Source organism: Haplochromis burtoni, unplaced genomic scaffold (assembly GCF_018398535.1).
Source record: "Haplochromis burtoni strain Fernald_Lab_line unplaced genomic scaffold, NCSU_Asbu1 Contig_4, whole genome shotgun sequence".
In the NCBI taxonomy this organism is placed as follows: domain Eukaryota; kingdom Metazoa; phylum Chordata; class Actinopteri; order Cichliformes; family Cichlidae; genus Haplochromis; species Haplochromis burtoni.
Window position 1 is genome coordinate 1,447,996 of NW_024582365.1, and position 27,463 is coordinate 1,475,458.

The following is a 27,463-nucleotide window of genomic DNA, read 5'->3' on the forward strand; positions in this document are numbered from 1 at the left end:
AATATTATATATAGTAATATATATATTTATATATATATATATTATAATATATATATATATATATATATATAATATATATATATATATATATATATATCCATAGATGCTAAATAGGAGACTCACTTACACTAAAGAAATGAAGAGACTTCTTTAGGTTTGAATAAATGGACTGAAGATGTTTAGATATATTGTTAAAATAGTTTGAAATGGGATGATCATGCAAATCTGTCACTAAGAATGTTTATGCTTAAGATAAATCATGACAATCATTTATTTTGCAGCGTTTAGCTGAGGGGACAATATTAAGATACCTTTGAGCTTATCCATGGTATTGTAACTGTTTATTTATGTTTTTGTTTTCCTCCAAGTTTGCACCATGTGAACACTTTCTACTGCAGTTTACTTTCAGTTTTAAAATGTTTAATTGGGTGTCTTCTTGCGTGTTTTTATCACCCTGTTGTAGAAAACTCTTGGTTGTAAGTGTTTGCTGTGTTTGCAGCCGTCAGCCTTACCTCCAGTTTCCTCATTTCCTCTTGACTTGCGAAACAAGTCTGTTAACACACTAACTTCCTAGTCAATCGGAATCGGGTGGAGATCTCACTCTTTTCTGGTGGTGTAAATAGTGACTGTTTACCTGTTACCTGGTTGTTTGACTGTCTGCTGGTATGAATCTGTGATGGTGTTTAGTTTGTCCTGAAGGTGGTACTGTTGGTGTGCGTCTACGTGTGTTTACATGTCTTCTCCCTCACTTTTGCCACATCTTAAAGCTCTTTATTCATTGTTTTTAGGCAGTTCTGTCCCCTTAGGGTAAATCCAAAAGACTAATGTTCTCATTTGAACTCATGCAGCATTTTCTGGGTGTGAAATTAGCAGATTTTAATGGCTCATTACTCTGCAGGAAGCTGCCTGTCTTTGTGCCACAGAGGACCATTCTGTTCTGCAGCTGATTCTCTGTAATAAGGAACTTCTAAGGCCCATTTCCTCTGAAACGGTTTAACCCATAAGCTTTTCACATTAATGACGTAATAATTTACCCACGATGCCAGAAAAACCAGAGTTTTTTCACACATGCCCCGGGACCTTTGCAGACGACATATACACATGATGCAATGTGAAAATGCTGACAATCGTGACTCTTGTATAAATAACTGTTGGTCCGAAGTAGCTCATTCTGCCTTATTACCATCCTTACTTCAAAATCCTCTGTTGGCCTTTTTCAAACTGAGATTTGCCAAACGGTGGCATGAGTCTATGGAACAATTATTTTGGGGATTTTCTTTTTATATATAGATTTGGGAGAACTGTTTTACAACAACCTTTCATTTTTGTCTGTAGAAATACAAGCTTCATGATGTCAAACAGAAGAATCAGTGTAATCACCACCCTCTGATTTTTATGTGTTGTCTTATTCCACTCTACCAACTGATGTTAACAGTGTGTGGATTCATTGTTGTTCCTCTTTTCAGTTTTGTCACAAAACTGAGGTACGTTCAAAGGTACACAAGGATACATTTGTTTTCAACTTCTCAGATATTTTTTTTTATTTTTAATTTATTTAAATGAAATAAAACTGTGTATAAAGCTGTTTTGTGCCCCACCTCAATCTCGTCCTCTTGGAAATCTTATGTAGACAAACGGTGACTGCGCGGCAGGTTTTTGGGCCTTACTCTTAGGGTGCATGTGAAATCGTCACTGGGTGATGTTCACGCCAAAGTTAGTCTGCTTCACCTCAGTGCAACATTCTGTTTCCCTCCAAGTATAAAATCCTCCTTCGATCTGCTGCTTCCATTTGGTTGTTGTGTCTTATCTCAGTCTGAAGCCATTCAAAGCCATGGCCATGCTCAGAGTGTCTTCTTACCGCAAGCTGTTTGAGGACGACAGCTGGAGACGAAACGGAGGGTTGAGCGTGCGGTGTGCGGGGCAATACCGGGCCTCTGTCAGGTCAGTGTGGGTTTTGCTTACCACTTTTAAGATATTAAGGTGTACAAACATGTCCACCAGTTTGTCTGTGAGGAGTATGGCATTTTAACCTGAAAAATGTTATAGATGAAAGACATGAATGAGGGTTCATTTAAAAGGGTAACATCTGATATTTCCCCCTTATGATTAAAACATAGTGTACTGCTTTACATGTCAAAGGTTTCCTGGTGGATGCTGAAGAACCTTAGTGGTTATAATAACATCTTTATTCATCCCAAAGTTGGACAATTATTTGTTATAGTCCTTAAGAATGACGTTAAATACAAAAACGATGTATGACATGTACGTTGAAATTGGCCTCCCCATGACTGACTGTAAGCTTGTCAGCAAATCAGCAGAGATTAGGTTATCTGACAGATTGGTCAGATGTAATAATGTCACTATCAGTCGAGTGCTTTTTCCAGAATTCAGGACAAAATCTGATATCTGGGTATGACTTGAACCTGTCTCTAAGTAATATTAATTAAGCTGTAAACTGTAATCTCATCAACAATTATAACTTCAGATGTTTGTGGTCTGAGACAAATTTGAAAATTCCCAAAACACTGATGTGTCAAAATGTGCTTAACAACCTAAAATGCATGTCTACATACAGCAATCAATGCATAATAGGTAGGTAAAGTAATCAGCACTGAGGTACCAACTACTGGTAGTGACAAATGTCTTCAGCGCGCAGACGCCATCACAGGGTGCAATCTTTATTTGCTGTGACGTCAAACGCAGTCGAGCATTTCAAGCACAAGAGCAGAGACTACACACCTCTGCCAAGACTGAAAATTCCCTTCGCACCATGCATGAGCGGAGTCCCTTTATCCAGAATCAAGAGATTGGTTTGTGATATAGATAGAAGTTGGTGTTCCTTATCATCATCATCATTTTTTTAAGAGTTGACTGTTACCCTGTGTTGGTGAAGAACAGTGAAGAATCCTTCCATGAATTCCATGTATCATGCAAATCCAGAATTATGAGTAAACCTGCTAAGAAATGGACAAACTGAACCAATAACTCCATGATGTCATGTTTACAGTGAAGTATATTCAGTCTGGATAAACATCTCATATATGAAGTGAGAGCAATATATGACATTACATACAGCACAGAAAAATGAAAGAAACGCCAACAAAAGAGAACCAAAAATCACAAAATTAGCAACATTTCAGCCTTACAAAACAAAATGAAATGGAAGAAAATGAGCAGGGATAAACTTGATGAAGCCTCTCTGTATGTGTTTAGTTTCTTTCTCTAAAACCTTTAAAAATATTGAGTCGAGTCTTTGGTGCTTTGTGCCTTTTCTCAGGGCTGCTGCTGTTGATGAGTGCGACTGTGATAAGTTAGACTTTGCAGCTGCCAGGGCTCAGAACAAAGAAGGTCTGGACCAGTTTGTCCAGGACCGCACCGTCATTGCTGCCCTCAATGACCGCCTGGTCAGGCTGATTGAGCTGGTGAGGACAAACACTGTAACTGCTGCCTCTCTGCTGGTTTCTTCTGTGTATACCTCACGCTATTTAAACCTGCGCCCTTTAGGCTCGTTGTTTTGAGGACGACAATGAGTCTCTTGAATGTCAGATCACTGAGTTGGAGGAAGAGCTGAACAATCGCCAGGCCTCTTCCAGCATCACCTCCACTGTGGCGGTGCCCGACCACAGCCTGGACGCTGTGGTGGAAAGACTGGGCAAGCAGAGGGTAGGTTCTGTTGGGTGTGTCTGCTGCATGTCTCTCCGTGCGATGGCATGCCTAAATGAGGTTTTCTCATATCAGTCCGCAAGCACGTCTCACGTCATGACATCAGCCGGATCACACTTTGCATAATTGTGGGCAGGTCTGATTTACAACCTTGTCAAGATCCATCAGTGTCTGGCTGTTTCTCACCACAGGATGAGATTCTGAATGACACACAGGAGCTGCAGAAAGAGCTCAAGCTCCTGAAGAAAGACTATGAGAAGGCGTCGCAGCAGAGGATCTTCGTCCGGCAGGAACAACAAGATGTGGCTGAGGTAATTGTATTTGGTATTTGGCAAGTATTCTGTTGGTATGCATGAAAATCCCGTTGCTGCTTCAGAAAAATGGTCAGGAGGGAACTCGGCTCTGCTCGACAAATAAAGAATAATCTGTGCTTTTTTTCTTTTTTAAGGACTATAAATTTATTTGAAGATTTGGTTATAACAGTAGGTTCAGTTCCAAAAAGCTAAGAGAGCACAAGCATAGTAAAATTCAGGGTCACATCAGAGTCAACCATCCATTAATATAACCACTCAAATAACAACGTCCTTATTTGAGTGGTTATATTAATGGATGGTTGATGATCGAAGGGAGTCAGCTGTGGATTGAGCATCAGACCAAGAGGCCTCCTAGATGAGGAGGAGACCCTGAGGAAGACCCAGGACACACCGGAGAGATCACGTTTCGTAGCTTGATGCGTCTGTGTCCCCCAAGAAGAGCTGGCCTCTGCTTTGACTGCTACCCCCATGTCACCGACCACGCAAGAGGCAAAAAAAAAGGATGGATGGTGATCATAGGCCCAAACACAAACGTCAGGATTCCCCACAGGGTCATGTCATCTAGTCTGTCAAGGCTACAATTTCACTTCAAGTAAAATTATTTAGTTAGAGCTCAACTCTTAACTGAATTTACTACTGTTGATCAAAACTCATAAAACAGAGGCCAGTGTATACTAAAATTACATTTTGCAAATGTGAAACCTCAAGCAGTAAAGTTTATAATGTATAAAACTGCCCTTTAAATAAGTTTGGTGGCTGTGTCTACTTAAATATATTAGTATTAAATCACTTACTTAAAACTTGAGTATGAACCGAAGCGTTTTCTCTCTGATCTGACCGTGTTGCGATAATATACTTTGAGCACTAGATGGCAGGGCTGTCAAGCATCTTCACTTCCCACTCCATCCAGCTGACACCTGGCACAGCTGCTCCTCTGTAGTGCTGCCCAGTGGGTTTTGATCACCAGCAGTCACACAGTCTGGGCTGGTGGCCCACTGCAACCTGAGCCACCAAACTTTTCTTCCCTCGCACATGCCAGAGCCCATCGTTTCCTTTCCAGAACCAGGCCAGATGCGAGGGAGGCTTTCATTTGTGCCTCGCAGATGTAACACAGGCTGTGATATGGTGCCGTAATGTTCCTGCTGGCTCTGTCCTGCAGTTCTGAATTGGAAGCAGCTGCAGGGTGACAAGACTTGGTGGGAAATCGGCAGGGAGGTAGAGGAAGAGCAGAGATGCGGAGGAGAAGAGTGAATACTACACAGATCGGCCCACAACAAGCTGCATCTTTGTCAGCATAACGTCAAAAAGCCACATTTGGTTTGTTTTAGAGCATACCGCTGGCTTTTGTGTGGTTTCTATCCTACTCCATCATCAAGGATTGCACATTTCACCTCCTCAGTTTGATTTTCTGTGGCTACAGAAAAACAGAGTGAGTCTGAGTGGATGAATTAATTTAGCATATATGGAGTTTAGATTCATTTAAAGGTAAAAACAAGGTCAGAATTACATTAGAAGACTTTCTTTTGGTCAGAATTTCAGCTGGTTTTAATCCTCATTGGGATAAAAATAAACAGATAAATGGAGAGCACTTAAGAATATTTTTATATTAAACATGTCAACAATAATACATGTGACAAGGCACCACTCATGGTGAAGACTTAAAGCTCCAACTCTTCTGCAGTTCAAATGGGAAACGGGAATCAAATTTAAATTACTGAATTTTTCCTGGTTGTTGGTGTCAGATGGCCTCGTCTGATCTATTAGGAACCATGCTTAGGGTTTACAGAGAGTAGTACAAAAAAATATATCCAATGAGCAGCGTTTCTCTGGGAGAAAATGCCTTGTTGACATCAGAGATCTGAAGGGACTGGCCTAGATGCTTTGGGGTAGCAGGAATGCAGCAGTAACTCAAATAACCACTGGTTAAAAGCAAGGTATACAGAAGAGCATCTCTGAAGGCACAACACATCAAATCGTGAAGCAGATGGGCAACAGCAGAAGAAAAGCACACTGGGTATCACTCCTGTCAGCTAAAACAGGATATGGAGGCTACAATTCACACAGGCTCACCAAAATTGGGCTATATAAGGTTGGAAAACTTTCCCTGGTCCGATGACTCTCAAGTTCTGCTCCAACTTTTGGATCGTAGGGTCTGATTTGTTGTAAACCAAATGAAAGTGTGGACCCATCCTGTTGGTGATGGTGTAGGGAATATTTTAACGTGAGCATCTTTGAAATGCTACATGAGTTTTGTATTTGATAACAAACCATGTCACAAAGCTCAACCCATCAATAACTGGCTTCTTAAACATGTTAATGAATCCATTGTACTTAAATGGTCTACATATTCCCAGATCTCAATCCAATCCAGTAAAGCTGACAAATTTGCAACAGCTGTGTGACGCTAAATTTGACCCAACATGCTTTTCCTTATTGTCTGTTGTACAGTATTTTCAGGTTGAGAAAGTCAGTTGGAGCTAAAATTGCTACATAAACAGAAACGGCTTATTTTGAACAGTGAATCATGCAAAGCTACCCTAGAATTAAACTATGGAGCTGGAAATGGCAACTTGAGTAAAAGAAGTCTGTGACTGTGTGTGAACACTATGGAGCAACTACACAAACTACAACAGGTTTTTCTCCAGCTCAGAGAGTTCAGCAGCAGCCAGTCCAGTCTGTTTAATCTGCTGCAGTACATCACTGACCCTGCCACCCTCACAGCAGGAATCCACAACTTTACCACCAAACTCTTTCTTCCTGTACCTAAATGTAAAAGCAGGCACAAACAGTAATTGCATTCAACACCAATTAATCCAGTTCTTTAAAAAGAGTAGACGAATTCAGAACCCCTGCCGGCAAATAGATTGGGTGACAAGGCTTTTGTGTCTAGTTAGCCTCCTTCTCATCTTCCTCCTCCTCCTCCCTTTTCCTCTGCATTGCGGCGTGTAGTTGCTGTTCAGTGACAGAGTGGCTGGTGCTGATTGTTCTCAAAATTGGTCTTCAGGGTGGAAACAACTTCATGTTTTTTCCACCTGTGGTTTGATTTAGTTTGCAAACTGCAGAGCACTCCTCAGACACTTCCAGAAATTAAGTTCAACTTCTCTGTTAACTTTACTTTCTTTTAACAGGAAGTGGATGCTGTGACAGCAGAGTGTTTGGCTCTGAGGGAGCAAGTGACTATCTACGAGGAGCAGCTGGCCAGCATGGAGACCCTGCACAGGACGGTGAGAGAAAGGGAGTTTGTAGCTGCAGGCTGATGAAACAGGAACAGTTTATAGTCACAGAAATGGCTCAAAATGTAGCACTTAGGTCAGACAGGAGTGTTGGAGCAATGCCCAGATCTGTGTTGACAAACGCAGCTCCTCGCGACCTTGGTCACCTTGCTGAAGAGTTGTAACCAGAAACGGCCACAACAACAGAAAAATATGAGCAGAGCATTCAATTCCAGATTCATAAAATTACTTTTTTTAAGGGCTTTGTACTAAATGCAGTCGTTACTAGTCTTTTAATGGGAAAGAAGGTGTTTTTGGACTGTTACACTTTTAAATTTTACCTCAGGGGTTAAAGTGGGATTTGTTTAAGTGGTGGTGGAACTTAAAGATGGGCTGTTGAAAACAATTACTTGAAATAAGTCATCAAGTGATCAGCTGCTACTCTGGTACTCGCTGTTTTTTGTCGATTTACCCAGCTGAATTCAACAAGATATAAGCAGATATTTCATGAACTATATTCCTCATTTTCCAACACATAGACATTATAAACCTAGTATACAAGTTATAATTCAGTGACTGAATCCGATCAGCATTTAAATATAAATGCTGAATTGCCTTTAAATATAACTTGATGTTTGCTATCTTTGATGTAACTTCACATTGTCCATGAACACCACAGCCTGCTCTGTATGAGTCCAACATGGCATCAGTTACTGTAAACTTCACCACAATACTGCAAACTAATCGGTATAGCATGCACTAAACTGTTAGTAGATCCACAGTATCCTCATGCAAAGTTTGAACAACATAAATTGAGTGTTTTGCAAAACTATTTTCCAAAAACATAATGCAAGAACACATAGATCATATACCTGATTTAAAAACTTTAAAATGAGTCACATGTAAGATTTAAATTTTCTGTAGAGCACCGACTGCCACTTTGCATCTGCACCATGAACAGATCACAGGCATGTGTTAATTGATATGTGAATGTGCCAAAAATTGATTGTCTGTATTTAAGCTGTTTACTTCTTGACCTGTAATGTATCAAAAACATCCCTCTCCTGAATGGTATAAATTCATTTTTGAGGCAGATCAAACATTTCTGTCTCAAGGTAAAAGCTGCAGTCAGTGTTTGGCAGAGTAACTTTTATATTTAGTTTATTTATCGAGGTAAAAAGTCTAGTAATAGGCACCAACCTGCAGATTTAATTCCTCATTGATCGAAGATGCAGGAACACCTTCCCACTGTTCTGGGCATTTTACAGCAAACAAACAGGATGTAATTGAATTGCAGACTTTCAGTTAAAACCAAAATATTGCAAAAACTTTTGACGAATTACAACCAATTTAATACACAAATATAAAATCACAAAAAAAGCATGTTATTGTCCAAAAACAGTCATGTAAAAGAGAGTTTTTACTGGAGTCCTGTGCAGAACCGAGTACACTTAGCGCTTCAGGAGCTTTAGCAACAACAACTTAAAGTAATTGTTTTCTGTGTGATTTTATCAGTGTCTCACATCGTTGTGGAGGAATTTTGGCCCACTCTTCTTTATAAAACTGCAAAGGTTTCACCATAGTGTTTCAATCAGGTCGAGGTCAGATCTGAGAATAATAAAAAATATGCCCATATTTTCATATCTGCATGGTAAATATGAAAGAACAACCAACTCTGGGGTTGTTAAGCATAACAAGTGGAAACAGGAGATTGAAGCTGACAAAATCTGCTTTCTGCCGAAGCTCACTTGCTGAAACATCAGTGTAAGAATTCACTGGTTTATAAAGGATTTTGTGCTAGTATCAGATTGTCATTTTATCTTCTAACTCTTGAACATGCCCCACAAAATAAAATGTATTAAGTAGCTTCTCTGCACTCAAACAAATTTTTCAACTACTCCTTTAAAAAAAGCACATGCTTGCAGCCATATTCTGTACATATCCACACACACCCCCAGCCCTCTGCACCTTCTACAATTTTCTCCACCTCACCAGGAGATGACAGGCGCACCCCGGTATCAGATCTAGAGGCTGCAGGCAGAGAGAGAGAGAGGGAGGCAGCTGAAGCAGGAGCAGCTCCATCACTCTGTGTTTTTCCTCTGCAAAGCCGGACCGCGCGGCATTTAACACACTCCCTCTGGGACACGCTCGATAACTCCCCGTCCGGGAAATGCGGCTGAATACCAAATGAAAACAGAAGTTCCCTTTGTTTTATTAACTGTTGTTATTATCGGCACTTCCAGATACCCCACATTCCCCTGACAAATCGGCAGCCATGTCGTTATGTAGGTGCAGGGAAGAGGAGAAAAATGTTAGTCTGCCACTGCAGCTCTGTAGCAGTTCATTTTCTTTGTAACTGATGTGAGGCTGCAGACATGCATGTTGAGGCCTTTGGTCTCTGTGTGTTTGTAGCAGACAGAAAATTTACCTGAGTATACTTTTACTGCACAACACACTTGTTCCTCAGTTTTTTCTTTTACTGTTGTAGGGGTAAGCTATATCTGAAATACACTAGGCATCTATGGATATAATAAACATGCATATGTGTACTAATTAATAATGCTGACACATTTTCATCAATAAAGACAATTTTAAAATGTAATGCAAGAAGTCAGAGCATTGGTGGTTTGGTGTAATTGTAGCAAACATAAGGTCATATTGACCATCCATCTATACAAGTAATCACATTACTCCTGTATTTCTAATCATTTTAGACTTTTAACATGTTTCTATATAAAATTAGGTGTCTGCCCTAGTGTGCACTTCTTGCAAGAACACTTTGGTTTTGCAGGGTCTTATAGAATCAAACCACATTAAATCAGTCATACAGGTAAATGGACAATGACAGGGACTTACTTTTAGACAGAGATAGTAGCTCTCTACAGCTGGGGCTGTTGAGAAGAGCGCCATCAATAAGTTTATAGAGAGATGAAACTGATATAAGTTCAGCTTATTTGCGTTCACTTCCATAATAATCCTACTTTCTCACGTGGCTCCGTTGGGAAAAATAACTGCATGCACACCCCTGGTTTAAACACATAAAATATGTAAACTGGTGACCTGCAAAATTATAACAAACACATTTATAGCAGCACACCTGTTTTAAAACAGGATTTAGTGAAAAATGTTTATTTTCTAGCAGAAAATTAATCCAACGCAGAAAAATACACTGCAGTACATTGTGCTGTGACTATGTGATCTTACAGCTGGGATAAAATATTACACTTGGGTTCAAACCCAGGACTCCTCCGGAATTTTCCCATGTTGGTGGTCATATGGGGGTCACTGAAAACACTGGGGTGGCACAGCAAAACCAGAATTTCCAGTTTTATTACGCTGTTTTCAAACAGGTTACTTGAAAAAATATGGCAAAGAAGAGAGGAAGAAAAGAATTACATGTCTAGTTGATTTCCTGTTATTAAAGTTGATATCACTGAAAGTAAATATGAGAACCAAGTAAGAGTTTGAAATCCATGATCATCTTTTTTAACTTGACTTTTAACTGCTTGACTTTAAGTCCCAACCATACTTTAATGATTCGTCCTCTCTCGTGTTCACATTTATTACAATTATTACCAACACAGGACAGTCTTGCCAGGTGGGGTCAGTAAATTTTGGGGGGTGGCCAGTGCCCCCTCTGGCCCCCTCTTTGTAGCGCCCCTGTTCAAACCTCGGGAAGCTCAGTTCACATGTTCTCTGCACCCTTGTGTGGATTTTCTTTGAAATATGATTTCTCCTGCCACTGAAACAACATGTCAAGTTATTACTTATTACCAGGGCACTCCTGCAAATAAGATTCTTAATATCAAAGGGTTTATGGAAGCTTGTTGCCACCACTGTTGTTTTGGTTCGTTTTTTCCAGAAGTTTGAATTAGTTGAAATTTTCCTTGCTTAAAAAATGTTTTAGAAAATATGTATTTGTACACAATGTTCATTAATATTGCGTTCACTAAGAACAAATAGATCTAAGTGTAATGTTGCAGTAGTCTAAATTTCATACAACTGTACCTCCCAAAATGACCTGTCATACCTCAAAATCATTGTGAAGTTAGATGAGGCTGCTTCTTTGTCCTTTGCATGATCGATATAAAACCTGTGCTTGTTCATGTTTCATCTTAGATATCCTAAAAGCTCAGACCACCTCTCAGTCAAAGGACAAAAGTTGAGACAGAGTTGATTTGGACACGTATGAAGAAGAGATACTGGGGATGCTGGGAGAAGGATGTGGGAAAAATATAGCTGCCAGAAAAAGAAAGAGAAAAGTCATAGATGATGATTGTGGATGTATTATTAGGAGCTGAATTATAAAGAAGTAAAGTAAAGTGCAAGTCTATTAAAACTGACATTAAGAACAGTGTAATAAATAAATGTGTGTTGTTACATTCTTGTGTATTTGTATGTGTTTCGTGTATGAGCAGACAGTGGAGGATATGCTGGAGCCCAACGAAGGGATCACCCGGGCAGCAGTGATTAAATTTGGCCGCCCTGACATTGCTCCGGCTTTGGATGTAAAAAAGTACTACTGCCAACTGGCTGAGACACTCCAGGTACAACACAGAGTACATAACACACAAAACCCACAGAGAACCACACCAATACCATACACCGGACGATCCGAGGGCCTGCGCTAAGGCCCAGTTATTAACTGTGAATCATGAGTAGAGCCCCAAAATGAAAACACGGAGTCAGAAATGAACATAATGGTGGTTTACAGGGAAAAACATGTGTTCAATACATTACTGAGCCATATATTAACAAACAAACAAGAAAATAACGTATGCACACCACTGTTAACAGCTGCTAATTCTCCAGCTGTTAAAAAAATCATTGTGAGAAATATAACAAAGTGGGTCTCATTAGATGAGAAAAAAAAGCATGTGAAAATATGATAAATAAGCATTCATGGCTTCACAGGCTGGATTCAGACAGACATCGGTTGCGATCTTTCAGTGGCTCTCAAACTGTGGGTCATACAGTCACTACATTTTGAGGCTGTACTACAAAAGCAAGATTTGTTGAATGAACTAAAAACATAATAAATGAGTTTGTTAATGCTATCGTGTTGACCGAGTTTCACAAAAGTTAAACCTTGTTCCTTTAAAACTTGTCGAGGGAATGGGAACAAGCCCTTTTTTCTTCATATCTGGGATATGCCACAAAAGGTTTGCAGAGCCACCGGTGAGCACACATGGAAACACACATCACAGCTGCTTGAGCGTTTTATGATCTCATGATCTCAGAAAACTAAACAGTTGTCATTATTTTTTTATTTTTTGGCCATGCATCCTAAACGGGGCACAAACGCTTCCAACAGAAATCGATCTTGTGTGGTTTTAATTTCACTTGATGATATGCTCTCCAGCTCGCCAGCCAACCTGTGCTGAGTGATTTCGTGACAGGATAAAGTAATGTGTTACAATCTCACTGTGTGTATTGGCCGGACCATGCCATGGAACGGAGTAATGTGAACAATAAGGTTGTGTTACTGGGTTGTTTTTTAATACTTCTAAGTACCTTCTGCGGTTTATATATTGGTGCAGGTCGTTCACTTCCTGTGGGTTATTTCATTATTCTTGAACTGCTTCTATTTAAATAAGAGATCTGAGTACTTTCACTTTTGACACTCTCTCCAGTGACCAGTTCCTCATCCTCTTTACGATTAACTCCAATATTCTCACCGCACCACCCTCCCTCTGTCCCTCTCAGCTTTCACAAATCACACAACGAGGCTCTCACTTGTTTTCTTTACCTCTTAACACAACATTGGGGAAGAACTTGGAAATCAGAGGTGCTGCTCTGGACCCGAACAGAATGTCTGTGTGTGTGTGTGTGTGTGTGTGTGTGTGTGTGTGTGTGTTGCAGCACCGAGGTCCTGCACTGGGGTCAGACTGTAGCTCTGGTGGGTCTGACCCTCTCTGAGGTGAGGATGTCTGCCTGGTTCAGAGGTCAGGGCTGCAATCAGACTGCAGGCCGCCTTCCCAGGCTCCTTAGCTGCACTGAAGTGGACACTGGTGTGTGTGTGTGCATTTAATATGGAGACATGACTAAGGGATATCTGCCTGTCTACGTGTGTTTCTTGTTCTTTAAAACGCCATCTATTTACTCTCTCCCTCCCACTCAGGCTCTTGCCTCGCCAGCTGGACACCGTCCTGTCTGTGCCTGGCCTCGATTACGAGACGCGATTGTCTCGATGCTAAAATGATTGCTATTGGTTGTGAGCAGTAATGGTGATTGCTGGCGGACTCCTACACACCTGTGCGCCCTCATGATTTGGCTAATCATGAAACTGGTGTACGCAAGGAGAGCTAGTATGAGAGACTCTGATTGCTCCCCCTGCCAAAGTGCACTAATTTACTCAAAAAGATCCCAGCAGCACTGACTTCTCATCTTGTGTCTCTTCAGTATGAGTGCGGTGCAGCCTCCTCTGCTGTGGTCCACAGTGGTGACGGAAAGGAAGTGGAAGTGGGAGGAACTGGAGGGTCAACGGTCAAAGACTTGACAAAGATAAAGGACGCCGGTGAGATAAAGATGCTGGTGAGTGTTCTCCCCCTGCCCTTTCTTTAAAGAGTTAGTTGAGCCAAATTACACAAAGCACATACGCTTAGCATAGTTTGTTTGGAGCAAACTTGAGCTTTACATCAGGGCAGGGCGTTTTGGTTGCATTTGCCAAGCTTTTAACTTCTTCCGAACTTCTTGCACGAAAAGGAAGCTAGTTGATCCAAAAAAGGGAAAAAAAAAAAAAAAGATTTACCCATTTTATGTACGCCTACAGCAACTTATATCTGGAACAAACAGTCACAACTAAAGCCAAAAGATCATTTGCAGTTTATAGTGTAATAGAGCATAACATTATGTGATTGTTATGTTTCATATCTTTGTTTTGGCCACATATATTTGGAAACCAGACTATGATTAACATTCTTTATGAATGAGTTATATATTAAATAACGCAGTGAATTGTTCTTCAACATATGCTTTTTGTTTGCCACTAAGACATGGCCTGAAACAACTCATGTTAGGGAAACCATCCAGCATCATACAGTAAGTTCTACAAGTAAGTGTAACAAGAATCACCCCCCTGCTTCTTTTCATAAGTAAACAAGTGTGAGGAGAGCAGATATGACATGTTTAATATTTTCCCGGCTGAAATCATACCAGACACAACACACGCCAATGGCAAACGGGGTCAATTTTATCCTTTTTATACATATACCTCTGATCTGCTTTCATATCAAAAACATGTGAAACAGTAAGTACCAAGTTCAACATTTGCAAACCACCTTTAGCGACGTGGACTAAAAGTAACTGTTTTTTAAGTGACTATATCAGTGTCATCGTCATTGCCGTGGAGGAACTCCTCAGGGTTGCTTTGGTTTATTGAGATGTGCATGAATTAGTTTATGTACAGCTTTTTTTAGGTCCCACCACAGCATTTTAATTGGGTTGAAGTTTAACTGTGTAGCTCTGTTGTAGATTTGCTGGTGTGATTGGGATCATTGTCCTGCTGCGTGACATAGTTTCAGCCAAGCTTGAGCTGTAGGAACGTTGTCCTCACAACGTGGATGAAGAAAAAACCCCAATGATCACCTCTCAGAGTGACATCTGATAGGCCGTGTTTGGTTTTAGGTGAAATATGGAACTGTGGGTTATCCTCGGAGATTTCCACTTCGGTTTTGTCTGTCCGTTTTTTCAGTAGATCTGTGGTTTGCTTAGACGAATCTTTGCAAATCTAAACCGTGCTGCCATGTTGTTTCAGAGTGAACAGGCTTTCTTTTTGAAGTTTCTTTGAGCATTTCACAGTCTGACTTTAAGGTGAATTTGCTGGGAACATTCCAGGGTTGTGTTAACACAACGTTTGTCTCCAGACCAGGAAACTGCACAACTTTTGCTTTATAGAGGCGGTCGGTCACATTTGGTGACGGTCAGTAAATTAAATAATATATGATTAGCCGCACCTGGCTACTACTTACCCTCCTGATATGGAAGCACTAAAGATGTACTGAACAGTACTGTGAAAGCGTCCTGCAAAAACTTTTCTCTTTCTTCGTGACTCTATGAGAGTGATAAAATCTTCTCATGTAACTCTTGGCATGAAAATTATTATTTTTTTGTTTTTTTTAATGCTTTGAGCTCCACAATCAACACTCACTTGACTTCTGCCTCCACACCTGTGAGAAATATAAAATCAAAACGCTCCGCAGGGCTGCTGATTGCAACAGCCGAATGAGAGAATATTGCTTTTGAGGTGATCAGAGCTTTACACATCATTTAAGTCCTTTAGTTACTGCCTGCTGATAGTGATCTTCCCATAATACATTTTCAACCTCTTTACTGAAAAAGGAAAGGGTTTTAACATCTATCAGCTGGCTCTGTGTCGGTCATCAGCTCCTAAATCAGATGTAATGGTGAAAATGAATGGTTTCCCACAGCAGGCAAAGGGAGTTGAGAGCGGCTGAGTGACAGCAGAGCAACAGTGTGGGAGATCCTGCTGACCAGAGTGTTTACTCTGCGGACGTTTTCAGCAGGAGATGTGAAGAGCTCGACTGCAGCTCACACAGGATTTATTGCTCTCTGTGTCCTCAGTTATATTAAGTACAGTCTTACAGAGCGCCTGCAGTGTCATAGGCGTCTTTATACTTCTCACACACACACTGAGCGGAAAGGAAATGAACCTTAATTTGTCATCCTGCTAGCAAAAAAAAAAATTAAAAGGTGCCAAGGGAGCAAAGAGACTTTGAAGGAAACGGACAACAAAGTGAGACGTGAATGAAAAGACAAACCAGGAAATGGTGACTCAGGTAAAAACACCTCTTATAGTCCACCCTGGTCTTATTAGCATCCGTCAGTGGTCTGACCACAGCTGGCACCCAACCACATCTGTAGCAAACATGGTGGTTTGGTTCTCATTAGTGTGGCTCTACCTTTCAGCTCTTTAAATAAACATCAAGCCTCTGTAACCTCAGCACAAGCCTCCCAACATCATCTACTTTTCTTTAATATTCAGCCTCACTTTTGCTCTGTCCAGGCTGACGGATGGACAGCACGGCCTGATCTGCTCTGTTTCCTCTTCGTCTGTGATGGATGCCTCGGGTCTGGTTTCTCACTGAGAGACAACATGGCCAAACAAACCGATTGCAGTGAAATCAGGCCTGACACACAAATGTATATAATAGAACAGGCTCTGATGGGTTTATCCGCCACCGCTCGCGTATACATACAAGGCCAGGCTCCACTTATCATGCCAAGGAGAGTAAGTGAGTCACACAGTTTGGGAAGTCTCCATCAGCCTGTGAGTAGTAATCGGGTCGTCTTCTGGTCACATGATCTGGCTGAAAGACGAGCAGGACTGCCTGGATCCCCATCTGGCTGTGACAGCTAATTGTTGAACTTCAGTGATTGCTGTAATTACTCACGGCAGGGGAAGGGATGCTCCTCAGTTAGTTTGTGGTGAAAGTAAAGTAACCTGTTCTGTCTGTGTTTGCTGGGTTAATTTGCATACTTCAGTTGTAGTTAGAGCTCAGTTTAAATCCATGTTTCCAGTTAGTAATGATGAAAAAGTGCCACTGGGACTGATGGGAGTAGCTTTAAATCAGAGGTATGTAGTTGTTAACTAAAATACAAAATTTTGCCCAGTTAATGTCAAGTCAGGAGGCTAAGGAAGTAATTATAATTCCTCCTGAGGGGGGTCATAATTGTGTGAACCAAATTTCATGGCAGTCTATCCAATAAATCCTCAGATATTTCCTCTTAAAAACGTCAACTTTGTAGTGGTGCTAGAAGAATTGTCAGGGGATCACCAAATTCTGCAGAAGTCGCCATCTGGAATCAATGAATGTCTGTTCAATATGTCATGGCAATCTAATATACACTGATCGGCCACTACATATAATATTGTGTAGGTTCGACTCATAGCACCAAAGCAGCTCTGATTGGTCAGGGCATAAACACAGGTCCAGATTTTGATCTGGGGAGTTTGGAGGCCATGGAAAGGTCCCTGGCTCTCTGTCATTTTTGGGGGTTCAATAGACCGTTATGTCCCACTAAGGGAGGTTGCTGCCATCAGGGGGTGATATGGGAGACATGGGTTGTGTGTGTAAAGGTTGGCGGCAATTTTTAGGTGGATGCGAGGTTTCAAAATAACATCCACAGGACATTTTCCAGGAGAAGATCGCATTGTTGAGAGAAAAAATTGTAGTATTCACATCAACTGTCAGTGGTTTTGATGTTTTCATGTTTCCTAATGTCATCAGCAAGGACCCTCCCAACCCCGAATAAAATAAAAACATTTATCTATAATGAAACAACAAGCCAGGTCAGATGCTATGATTTGGAGAATGCCTTACTTGCCAGTGGCTCCTTGGCCTGGCGGGTCGCTCTCATATCATCCAACTGATGCATAACATTCAACTTGTTATGGTGTTGGCTGCCATGTTTATAACTATCGATTTATTTTTAAATATCTAGCAGCAATGGATAAACATTAGCATTCATCTGAGTCCTATTTCTGGCCATCTGACAACTACAAACTGACGACTAACATCTGCTCTTGTTCTTGGCCTCATTTGTTGATAATTTTTCTGAAGTTCAGAAGTGAGACCACAGCCGAAACAATCCCCTTCCATTTGTATCTCTAAAAATGCTTAAATGCCCCACATGTCTATTTCTTCACATTTCCATGTCTCCACGTTTTTCTCAGTTTGTAACTCTGCCTCAAAGCAGTCTTCATTTAATGTGAAATGCAGTTTAAGGCTGATAAGAAGGTTGCCATTGACCAAAGGTTGAAGCTCTTTGTTGTCTTACTGAAGTGCTCCTCAGCTGCTGTTCTTGAACTGAACATGAACACGAGGGCTCTAAAATGTTGTGGCATGGGATTATTACATTATCGGTAACAAAAGAATTCAATATACAAGCAATTTTGCAGATATATGTTCAATGAATAACTCCTTCTCTTTATTCCTGAAGATTTCAGAGCTACAAAAGGAGCTTGCTGAGCTCGAGAAGCATAACGAGGAATTGGAGGACGAGGTTGAAATGAAGAAGGCTGCATACATGGATGAGATTGCTGATCTAGAGGTATAACAGGGGAATGATTAATGCAGTTGAAACCTATATTCTGTCATTCAACTTCATCCTCTGCTGCTCTGTGTGGGTGTGTGTGTGACATTAGGCGACTATAGATGAAATGAAGTGTCAGAAGGCCAATTTCCAAGAACAGATGAAGGAGCAGTGTGAAGACTATAAGTTTCTGCTCACTCAGAAGATGGCCAGAGACATGGAGATTGCTGCTTACAGGTCAGATGGTTGATGTTTTTAATTATACTTAATAACAGACAACTCTGGTTTCAAAATGTAAGTAAAATTAGATAATCTAATCAGTTTCGCATTGTGATAATAGAAAATAGAACTTAAAAATTAGAAATTAAAAGTTTTGGTTGACCTCAGGGTCAGGCAATGCGATGCTCATCTAACAGCTAAAGCTTGGCTAAAACTGAGTCATGCAACAGGACAATGATCCCATGACTGAAATGGCTAAAAAAAAAGTCATATAAAAACACCTTAACAGAGCTGTGGATACACGAATGCCTGCAAATCTCAGTGAACTGAAACAATAACTTAAAGAAGAGAAAAGGGACATTCAGAGAATGATAACATGGTTCTATGTGCTGTTGAATTAGGAAGTGTACTTTGTTTTTCACAGGAATGTAAGTCAGGTTACAGTAGCAGCCTCAGAAGGGTATTCCAGATGTTCCTCTCCTCAGCAGCGTATTCCAGTTCTCTAGCATCCCAAGGCTCTCCCAGTCTAGACAAGATATACAATCTCTCCAGAGATTTCTGGATCTGCTGTAGGGTGTGATCAGAGCTCCGAGCTCCCTCTGGATGTCTGAGCTCCTTACTGTATCTCTGTAATCCCATTTTATATTACGGTGAATTATAGATGCAGTCTAGGCATCCATTACTAGTATGAAGTGATAATGCTCAGATTTACTCTCTCGTTTCAATACTCAAGGTTTTACAACAGTAATCCACAAACCTACCACATCACATCGTGACAATATATTAATGTTGGATACAGTCTATAATGGAGTCGTATATAAATGGTTGCAATTTTGTATCCGTATAAAGCAACTTGTTACATTGTATATTCGATAGTTATTATTGGACTCTAATGTAATAATAAAACTGATAAAATGGTTCAAATGGTTATGGTAAAATCGAATAATTTAATAGTTTATTAATTGTAATGAATTGCAGTTGAGGATAAATTAATTCATAATTGATTTTAAGCGTTTTCAATCATAACAAGGTCAGTATTCTGCTTTGTTTTGCAGATCATGTATTTCAGATATTGACTTTATAGCAGTACTTTAATTTAACCTTAAAACTTAAAGCACTATGATGGACTGTAATGTACAAGTGCTTATCCACGCCTCTTTTGCACATTTTAAAATGAAGAGCTTGCATGAATATAAACCTCTGTGCCTTCACGATCCTCATTTCAGGGCTGCGGGTTGTTATTCTTAAGGGAGACCAATAAAATTTTACACACACACACTATGCCACACACACGAGAAGACTTTGGGATGACTTGATTTAATTGTTAGTGAGACTGTCAGTCAAGAGGACAGCCGTGTCTGCTGGAGAAATATTCCAAGAAAAACACCGCATCATTTGATTTCAGTGATTAGTTTGTCATCCCCTGTTAAAGGTGCTGAAGTCATAAAGTCAGCTGCCGTAATATCTGATTGCAGTTAATATCTACAGACTCTGAGGCATACAGTGGATTCTCATCTCTGTGGTAGAGGCTAAAATGAAAACAGATGTCCGCCTCAATGCTCAAAAAGGGTGCCACATAATATTTAAACATGTCAGGAGAAATGAGCTGTTCGGGGCAAAGCACATAATGGCCTTGAGACGATTTTATTAAACTGAAATTAGCTCAAAGCTCTGTTTCCATTTGGAATTCTTCAAAGATGAGAAAACCACCAATATCCCAAAATCTTTTTCTAAAAGCTCTACTGTGAGTAATGCAAGGAGTGTTTCCACAAGATCCGGTGCATAAGCCCAGTATTGTCAAGCGCCTCATACAGTGCCACCTGGATATCCGTGATTTCCATTATAAGATATTCCTGAACACAAAAGGCTGACATCACGGGCCAACTGGGTTCACAGGAAATGTGCTGTGGTTTCCTGTGCGCGACCTTGAAGAAGTTTCATGTCATCCCCTCTGTTCATTGAGGTTGTTTAACCATCTGCCATCCTGGTATGTGGAGTGACGCACTTCAGCCATCCCTTCCCGCTGCCACAGGCTTCCTCCTGGTCCTTCCATCACCCATCCAACTGCATCTGACCATCTGACCCCAGGGGGGCCCCCAATGCAGGCCTGAGCTCAGACCCTCAAAATACCTCATTAGAATGGGCAAAGAGGACCTCACACTGACAGCACTATGTGCTGGGCCTCTGCCAGCTCTTCTCCATGCCAGCCTGTTAATGTCAGTTCACCCCCCACCCACTCCGTACACACATTTACAAATTCGCCACAGTTTTAATTCCCTCTCATTACCCAGCAGACTGTCCCAAAGACACACGGGCGATGCCAACTTCTTTCCTTCCTTTCTTCATTTACTATATGTTTTGTCATCCGTGATTAAAGCCATGAATAAGAAATGAAAATGGGAATTGTTTATTCTCTCTGTGCCGTGGCAAACTGTCTGCAAAGAAGACCCTAATGACCCCGGGCTGCCGTTACTGGGTGGCTTATCGCCTGCGAAAGCACCTCAGAGCAGTTTGGGCAGATGCTCCCTACTTTTGCTTACTGCTAATGTGATCCATATTACACTGTAATTCTCTCTACTGTTCTTTGTGGTCTGCTCCTGCTGCTCCACGACGCAGCAACAAGTAGCTCATCTAAGGACAAGATCCTTTATTTACTTTACTATGAGGTTTCGTTTTTATATTACCGATATATATCAAATGACTCCCCTCTTCCCCTTTTGAGCTTCTTATTTTGTTTCAGTTTCTCTGCTCTCATCACCTGTGTTGGAGTTATGTAGAAAAAGCATAGAAAAGGTGCTTGTGTGAATGGGTAAAGTTGTATAAAGGGCTTTAAATGCCTATGTACAATAGAAAAGTGCTACAGAGAACTGCAATAATGGGCCTTTAATGAACTGTTGTTTCTATGAACTGTTGCTTTGCTTGGGTGGAATGATTGTACAAAATATATCTTCAATGACTAAAATGGAATTGGAATTTATTTAGGATTTTTTCAGAATCATACATACAGGCTTAAATATATGCACACACGCTCACTAATATTTGGTTAAGTGTCCCTTAGCAAATTGCTCCTCAAACAGATACTTTTTGTAGCCATCAGCAAGCTTCTTGGCAGAATTGATAGAGTTCATTGAAATTGGTTGGTGTCCTGGCACAGGCTTGACTTTTAAGCATAGTCCACAAATTTTTTTTTTCTTTAGGGTTGAGGCTGAGGCTTTGGGCAGGCCATAGCAGAGGCTTAATATTAGCCTGTTCTGTCCGCTCTAAAACACCTTTTTATGTGTAAATGGGATCATTTTCCTCTTGGAACATCCAACTGTGTCAACCGTCTGGCTGTTAATTTGAAGTAAAGTTGAAAACAGCCCCAGAGCTTAATGCTACCACCACCATGCCAGACAGTTGGCACAGCAGTCTTTGGCTACGTTCACACTGCAGGCAAAAGCGCATCAAATCTGATTTTTTTGACCCTCTGCGACCCATCTATCCGATCATGGTGTGACAGTGTGAACGGCACAAATCCAATATTTTCAAATCCGATCTGGGTCACTTTCGTATGTGGTACTGAATCCGATACATATCCGATGTTTTAGAAAGCGACTGCTGTTTGATGGTCATGTCGCATTAAATCCGTCTTTTACGTCACTGACACAAGACAGACGCCAATTATCAGCGCCGGAGAAGACATCGCGAACGCTTCCTGTCCATCCAGTGTAGATGTCAGTGAAACTGTTGGGAAGACAACGTTGGAGAAACGTGAACATTTTATTTGTACTGTATAATCTGCAGATTCTGACAGAAATCTGCAACTATCCTTTGAAGCACCGCTCCTCTAAAACAGCAATAAGGATCATTATTAGGTTATCTACATTATTATGTAAATAACAAAATAACTTAAAGCAAAAATTGGGAAACGTAAAGTCCGAAGTCTTTATATTAAGGGCCATCAGTCAAACAATATTGTTTGCTCTGGGTCTAAACAGAGCGCGTTGTGTGTGACGTCTTCTTTTGCGCATGCGGGCCGCTTTGAGCGTTCACACTAGAGCGCGTTTGCTGTCGCATTTTATTTGTAGTGTGAACAAGCAGACAAAAAAATCGGATTTGATCAAAAAATCGGAATTGAGCATTAAGACCTGCAGTGTGAACGTAGCCTTATGAGACCCTCAAAGCTTTACTCATACATTGTCATGTGGCCAAATTTGCTTATGAACATAAAATCTTTCTGCAGGAAAAACATTTTCCTGCAGAAAGATTTTGGCTAGTTCTTGTGGGAAGCTGCTAATTTCAGTCAAGCTTGAAGATGCTGATTTTGGAGCATGGGCTTCAATCTGGTTTGGTACCCTCTCAATTCATGATGATCTAAAACTCACATCACTGTAGACAGTAATGCAGTTTCCAGTTCATGGCAGGCTTGAGCTTTAGTGGTTCTTAGGCTGTTTTTAATCATGCTAACCACTTTCTTCTCATCTAACAGTCTTCCTGTCTTCTGCCTGTCTCACATTGACTTCACCCTTTTTGTGTATACAGTCAATGCAGTCGATATTATCCTCAGAGATGAAAAACAAGTGAAACAGTGTTCAACTTAAATCCACATTAAATCCATTCAAGTGGAGAAAACCATGACTTCAAATTCTGACGGTACTCTATATGCTAGTTGTGGAACTGGCAGCTTTATAAGACGATAATATGTCATGTTATATGAGAATAACATAAAATGATGGGCGAAAGTCCTGGGTCACCACAGCAGCTGCTCAGCCATGGAAATGCATAACACAAAGTTCCCGGTTTGTGTGCTGATGTTAGTGATGGAGGACGTTTGGAGCTCTACAGTTACTGAGTCAGCAGAGCAGTGAAGGCGTTTGTGCATCACCCCCCCTCAGCACTTGACGATCCTGCTTCTGTTTTCTTGTCAGCTACTTTGGTCTATGTTTCCTAACGTCCTCCGCTTTGCTATCACTTGCAGTTGATGATGAAATATCTAAAAGGAACAAATTTCACAAACTGACTTGTTGCAAAAGGAACTTCCTGTTTAGCGAGCTCATTTGAACTGCTTGATCTTTCACAAACGCTTGTACAGTCTGCCTGCATGGCTAGGTGTTCGATTTTAAACAAGAAGTACCTTAGCTTATTTGTGTAAACTCTTTTTAGGCTTTTATTGAAGTTAAGCATGTTATTAAATGAGTGATGAGCTGTTTACTTGGCTTGTCCAAACTAATTGAGTAACTGAGAAAATAATGTTCTACTCTGGATCTGCCAATATATGACTAATTAGTGAATGCCGTTCCTGCTTCTGTGAGTTATAACCTGTGTGTTGTGTTTTTATGTGCTTCTGTTGTTCAGGAGTCTAGTGGAGGAAGAGGAGGAGAGACTGTGCAGCCTGTGACTTAAGCCTGAGCAGTCAGATCGGCTGTCCTGACTGTGGTTGTGCTCCCCAACACAGACAAAAGACAAACGCGTAAAAACAGACCCCATTTCTGCACTTCGATGAAGCTTAACGCAACGATTCGGCATTTTGAGCAGACGTAAACTTAGTATGACAGATTAATGCTGTCTGGAGGCCTACAGTAAGCCGGGCCATTGATTACAGGTTTCTGGCAGATGACCCTGATACTCCAAGAAAGATGGAGCTGTCTAAAACTGGTGGGGGCTGTGGGATGAGTGTGTATCCATGCAGCGTCTGGAAGGGATATTTCGTTAAGTGGGGTTTTATCTTTACCAGCTCTCTGATATGACTCATAAATGCTTTGTCCCCTCTTTGTTGAACAAGACTGACACGCAATCGCAGATAAACACACACACACACACCCTCAACTGTGCGGCTCCGCGGAGTCATTCCCGCTCTGATATCACCTCGTCCATCACTCAGCCTCTGTCTGGCTCTTAACCTGCGACCCCGTCACTGTTAACAAAGACAATGACGGCTCTCTCTTCTTTAACTAAAAGCGTTTCGCCTTCCCTTTGCTTTTTCAGCCATACATTTGAGTTGGTTTTGACGGCCGAGAGTCCAGCATGCTGTGTTTGCTTTTCAAATGGTTCATGAAGTTGTTTTTCTGCAGCTCTTTCAAAATGAGCACCTGGATCTTTCCACAAGAAAAACTCTGTGTGATTAATCATTGCTTCTTTCAAAAGCAGTGTCCCAATTTACCGTCGTTTCGGAAATAAGCATTCGGTAATACATTCCCTAGTAATCTTTTCCTTATTTTCTACACAATGTTAAAGCCGTCTGCGATAAATCATTTTTGGTTGCTGCCTCTGCACAAGCATCAAAATGTTCTTTAGATTTAAATTGAATAAAACTAGTTGCTTGAGAGATCAACCCACGCTGTGTGATTTCTTTTGTTAAAACTCCTGGTTCATGAGAACCCCTTGTGAATCCTCAGGCTTAAGACTTTCTCCCATACTGTAGAGCAGAGTGATTTATGTTCAGTGAACCTTCTTCCATTCATCTTCATGCTTAACGTGAGATTTGCACATTCCCAGCAATTAGGGATCTCAAAGGCTTGTTAGCTCTGCCACAAAGATGAAAAATGCTGCTAATAACTGATCAGATAAGATTAGCCACACTCCATGAACTTGAGCTCAGTGACTGGGGAAGTGGTTGTGTGGCATCGGTGACTTCTTTAAATGCCCCGACATGAAGAATGGATGGCTCAGAAAGGGTTTTCTCAGAGAATAGGAAATGGAGGGTTTTTCTTTCTTTCTAATATTTAAAGCTTAACAACGTCCCAGTGCTTCCAAAATATCCCTCATACTAAAAATGTAGCAGGAACTACACCCTAACATGCCGTATTTTAGGAAAGTCACCCTCTTTCCTGGTCTTGTGCATTGTTGCCATGTACAGGAAAAGTGATGCTGTACACATCCTTACCCATTTCCTCACACAGAACGACCATCGTTAGTGATTATGGAGTAATTTTCCTCCTGAAATGTAGAGCCAGGAAGACAGATGTAAAAAAAATGGGACTTTGGGGAAAATTTACTGAAAAGTAGTTCCATGTGCAAACATTGTGTGAAAAACATCAAAGAGGAAAACACAATACTCATAGAAAAAGAATCCCACAGCAGAACGTTATCTGGAAATTAAACTTGGGAAAAAAAGCCTAGAAATAGAAGAGAAGGCGATCACTCTAAACTGAACTAGTTTTTCTCATCACCGATGCTTCCATACATGCTTAATGCTATTAGCAAGTGATGCTAGTCTAATGAATCGGAGCTGGGGTGAATACAAATACACTTTTATGATTTTAATTTAAATTTAAATCTGGTGCAGATGTTCTATCGTCATTATTAGCGAGTTAAGTTACTTCACAAGTCATTTACACATGAAAACACCTAAAAGACAACTTTTGTGTGCATTTCCAAAGACCTATTAGCTGAAAAACTGGCATCTCTCAGGAGACGGTGCAATGTGTGCCAAAAAGTTGGAGGAAATTGCATAAGTGGAGAACAAAAGAAAAAGTGGCAATCCTAAAAATAAAGATATAACCATCTAAAAACATGTACAGCAGATGAACATCATCTGAAAGTCATGTCCTTAAGAAACAGGAAAAATACTCACACTTGTATTTTATTTGCATTTATTTGCATTTATTTGTTTGCTTTTAAAGTCACTACATCAGCACTAACATTGACAATTACATAACGTTTTTATTAAACACATGTTTGGTTGTTATGGTTCCTCGATAAAAAGCTGAACTAATTACAATAATTGAACTGGACTTTTCCATGTTTGTGCTGTTAGCACCGCTTTAAGGGAGTTATTTAACATAATATGTCATTTTCTCTGTGTTCCAGACCATCCAAGGAGACTTTGTTTGACTTTTAGTCTGTCATGTTCTTTTAGCGTTACCATTTTCTTAGTTAATTTGCTGTAATTTGTGACTGTGTTGCACTTGTATGGTTTATTTTGCCTGCTAACCAAGCTAGCTATCGTTAGCTAATAACCTAGCACTGCACCCTTTCATCCAAACACAGTCACTTCTGACTAACAGAACTTCAGCACTAAGGCCTCAAAATCAATGGATGTTTATGCAGTCTATCGTTAACATGAGTCATTCCTGTGTTCCCAGGGTCCTACGTTCTCCAGATTTATGTGGTACATAATCGGAACATGACAAGAGATCCTGTGTTCCCAGGGTCCTGATGCATGTACCCTAGCTTTATAGCATATATTCAGAACCTGGAAAAACACATTACCCAGGTCTGTATGCACTTATGACATGGGCTTTTGTGGGAAGTGCTGGGATTTTGATAGCCACCGGTGTGTATAGTTGTTTTAACACTACCCCCAACCCCCAAGAAGTAAAAATATTCAAGGAGAGGAGTAATGAAATCTTTTAACTTAAACTGAGTCAAAATGAAGTATTGTAATGGGAAATATGGCACCCATAAATATAGATATGCTCCATTATGCTAACAGCTGCTCCTTAGCGTCATTTTGTTTGTTTTTTAGACTAAAATGCGTAAATTCAGTAGAATAAAAAGTCAACCAATGCAATGAACATCCACAATTAAACATAAGAATGACCCACAAATAAAGAAAATACTCCATAGGTAGAAAAATAAACACAACTCATGATGACTTAACTCTGATCAAATACCAATAAATAAACATTATCCTGAGGTAGGTCAGCAAACCCACCGAGATGCTTGACAAGGTCCACTGGAGCTTTTAAAGGTTGTTTGCCTTTGGAAAGTTGGTATTTTCACCTTCTTTTATAACACAATTAAGTATTTCAAAGGCTCTTGATATTTGGAGAGCAGTGACCTCTGTGCTCCTCTGTATTCTTTCGCCCCCATCACACGTCCCTGACAACTGAGAAAAATGTGCATTAACCCCTCAAAGCTGGTCGGTGACACTGCATGGCCCGGGGCAGGCACCTCTCCTCCTTAAAGCCGGACAATTTGATTTGGAGGTGGAGACTTTCAAAGCTGAGTCATGGATCAGCAGTCAGCGAGTGGCTTTGCCTTTTTCTTTTTCTTCCCTTGATGGTTGTTTTGGATGAG

General features: G+C 40.6%; 1 protein-coding gene across 2 annotated transcripts; it reads left to right on the top strand.

Moving 5' to 3' along the window:
- The first annotated feature begins 80 nt into the window (after positions 1 to 80).
- Positions 81 to 26,639, top strand: vimr2 (vimentin-related 2). Of its 2 annotated transcripts, XM_042220735.1 has the most exons (11): positions 81 to 1,941; positions 3,278 to 3,422; positions 3,505 to 3,663; positions 3,855 to 3,974; positions 7,106 to 7,201; positions 11,608 to 11,736; positions 13,592 to 13,723; positions 14,183 to 14,230; positions 18,152 to 18,262; positions 18,357 to 18,481; positions 23,798 to 26,639. In XM_042220735.1, exons 1-11 carry the CDS (start codon positions 1,832 to 1,834, stop codon positions 23,838 to 23,840), a joined length of 1,218 nt encoding a protein of 405 aa, XP_042076669.1. In that variant the 5' UTR covers positions 81 to 1,831; the 3' UTR covers positions 23,841 to 26,639. The 2 variants fall into 2 exon arrangements, with proteins under 2 accessions (XP_042076669.1, XP_005913228.1); XM_005913166.3 differs by lacking the exon at positions 14,183 to 14,230.
- The last annotated feature ends 824 nt before the right edge of the window (positions 26,640 to 27,463 follow it).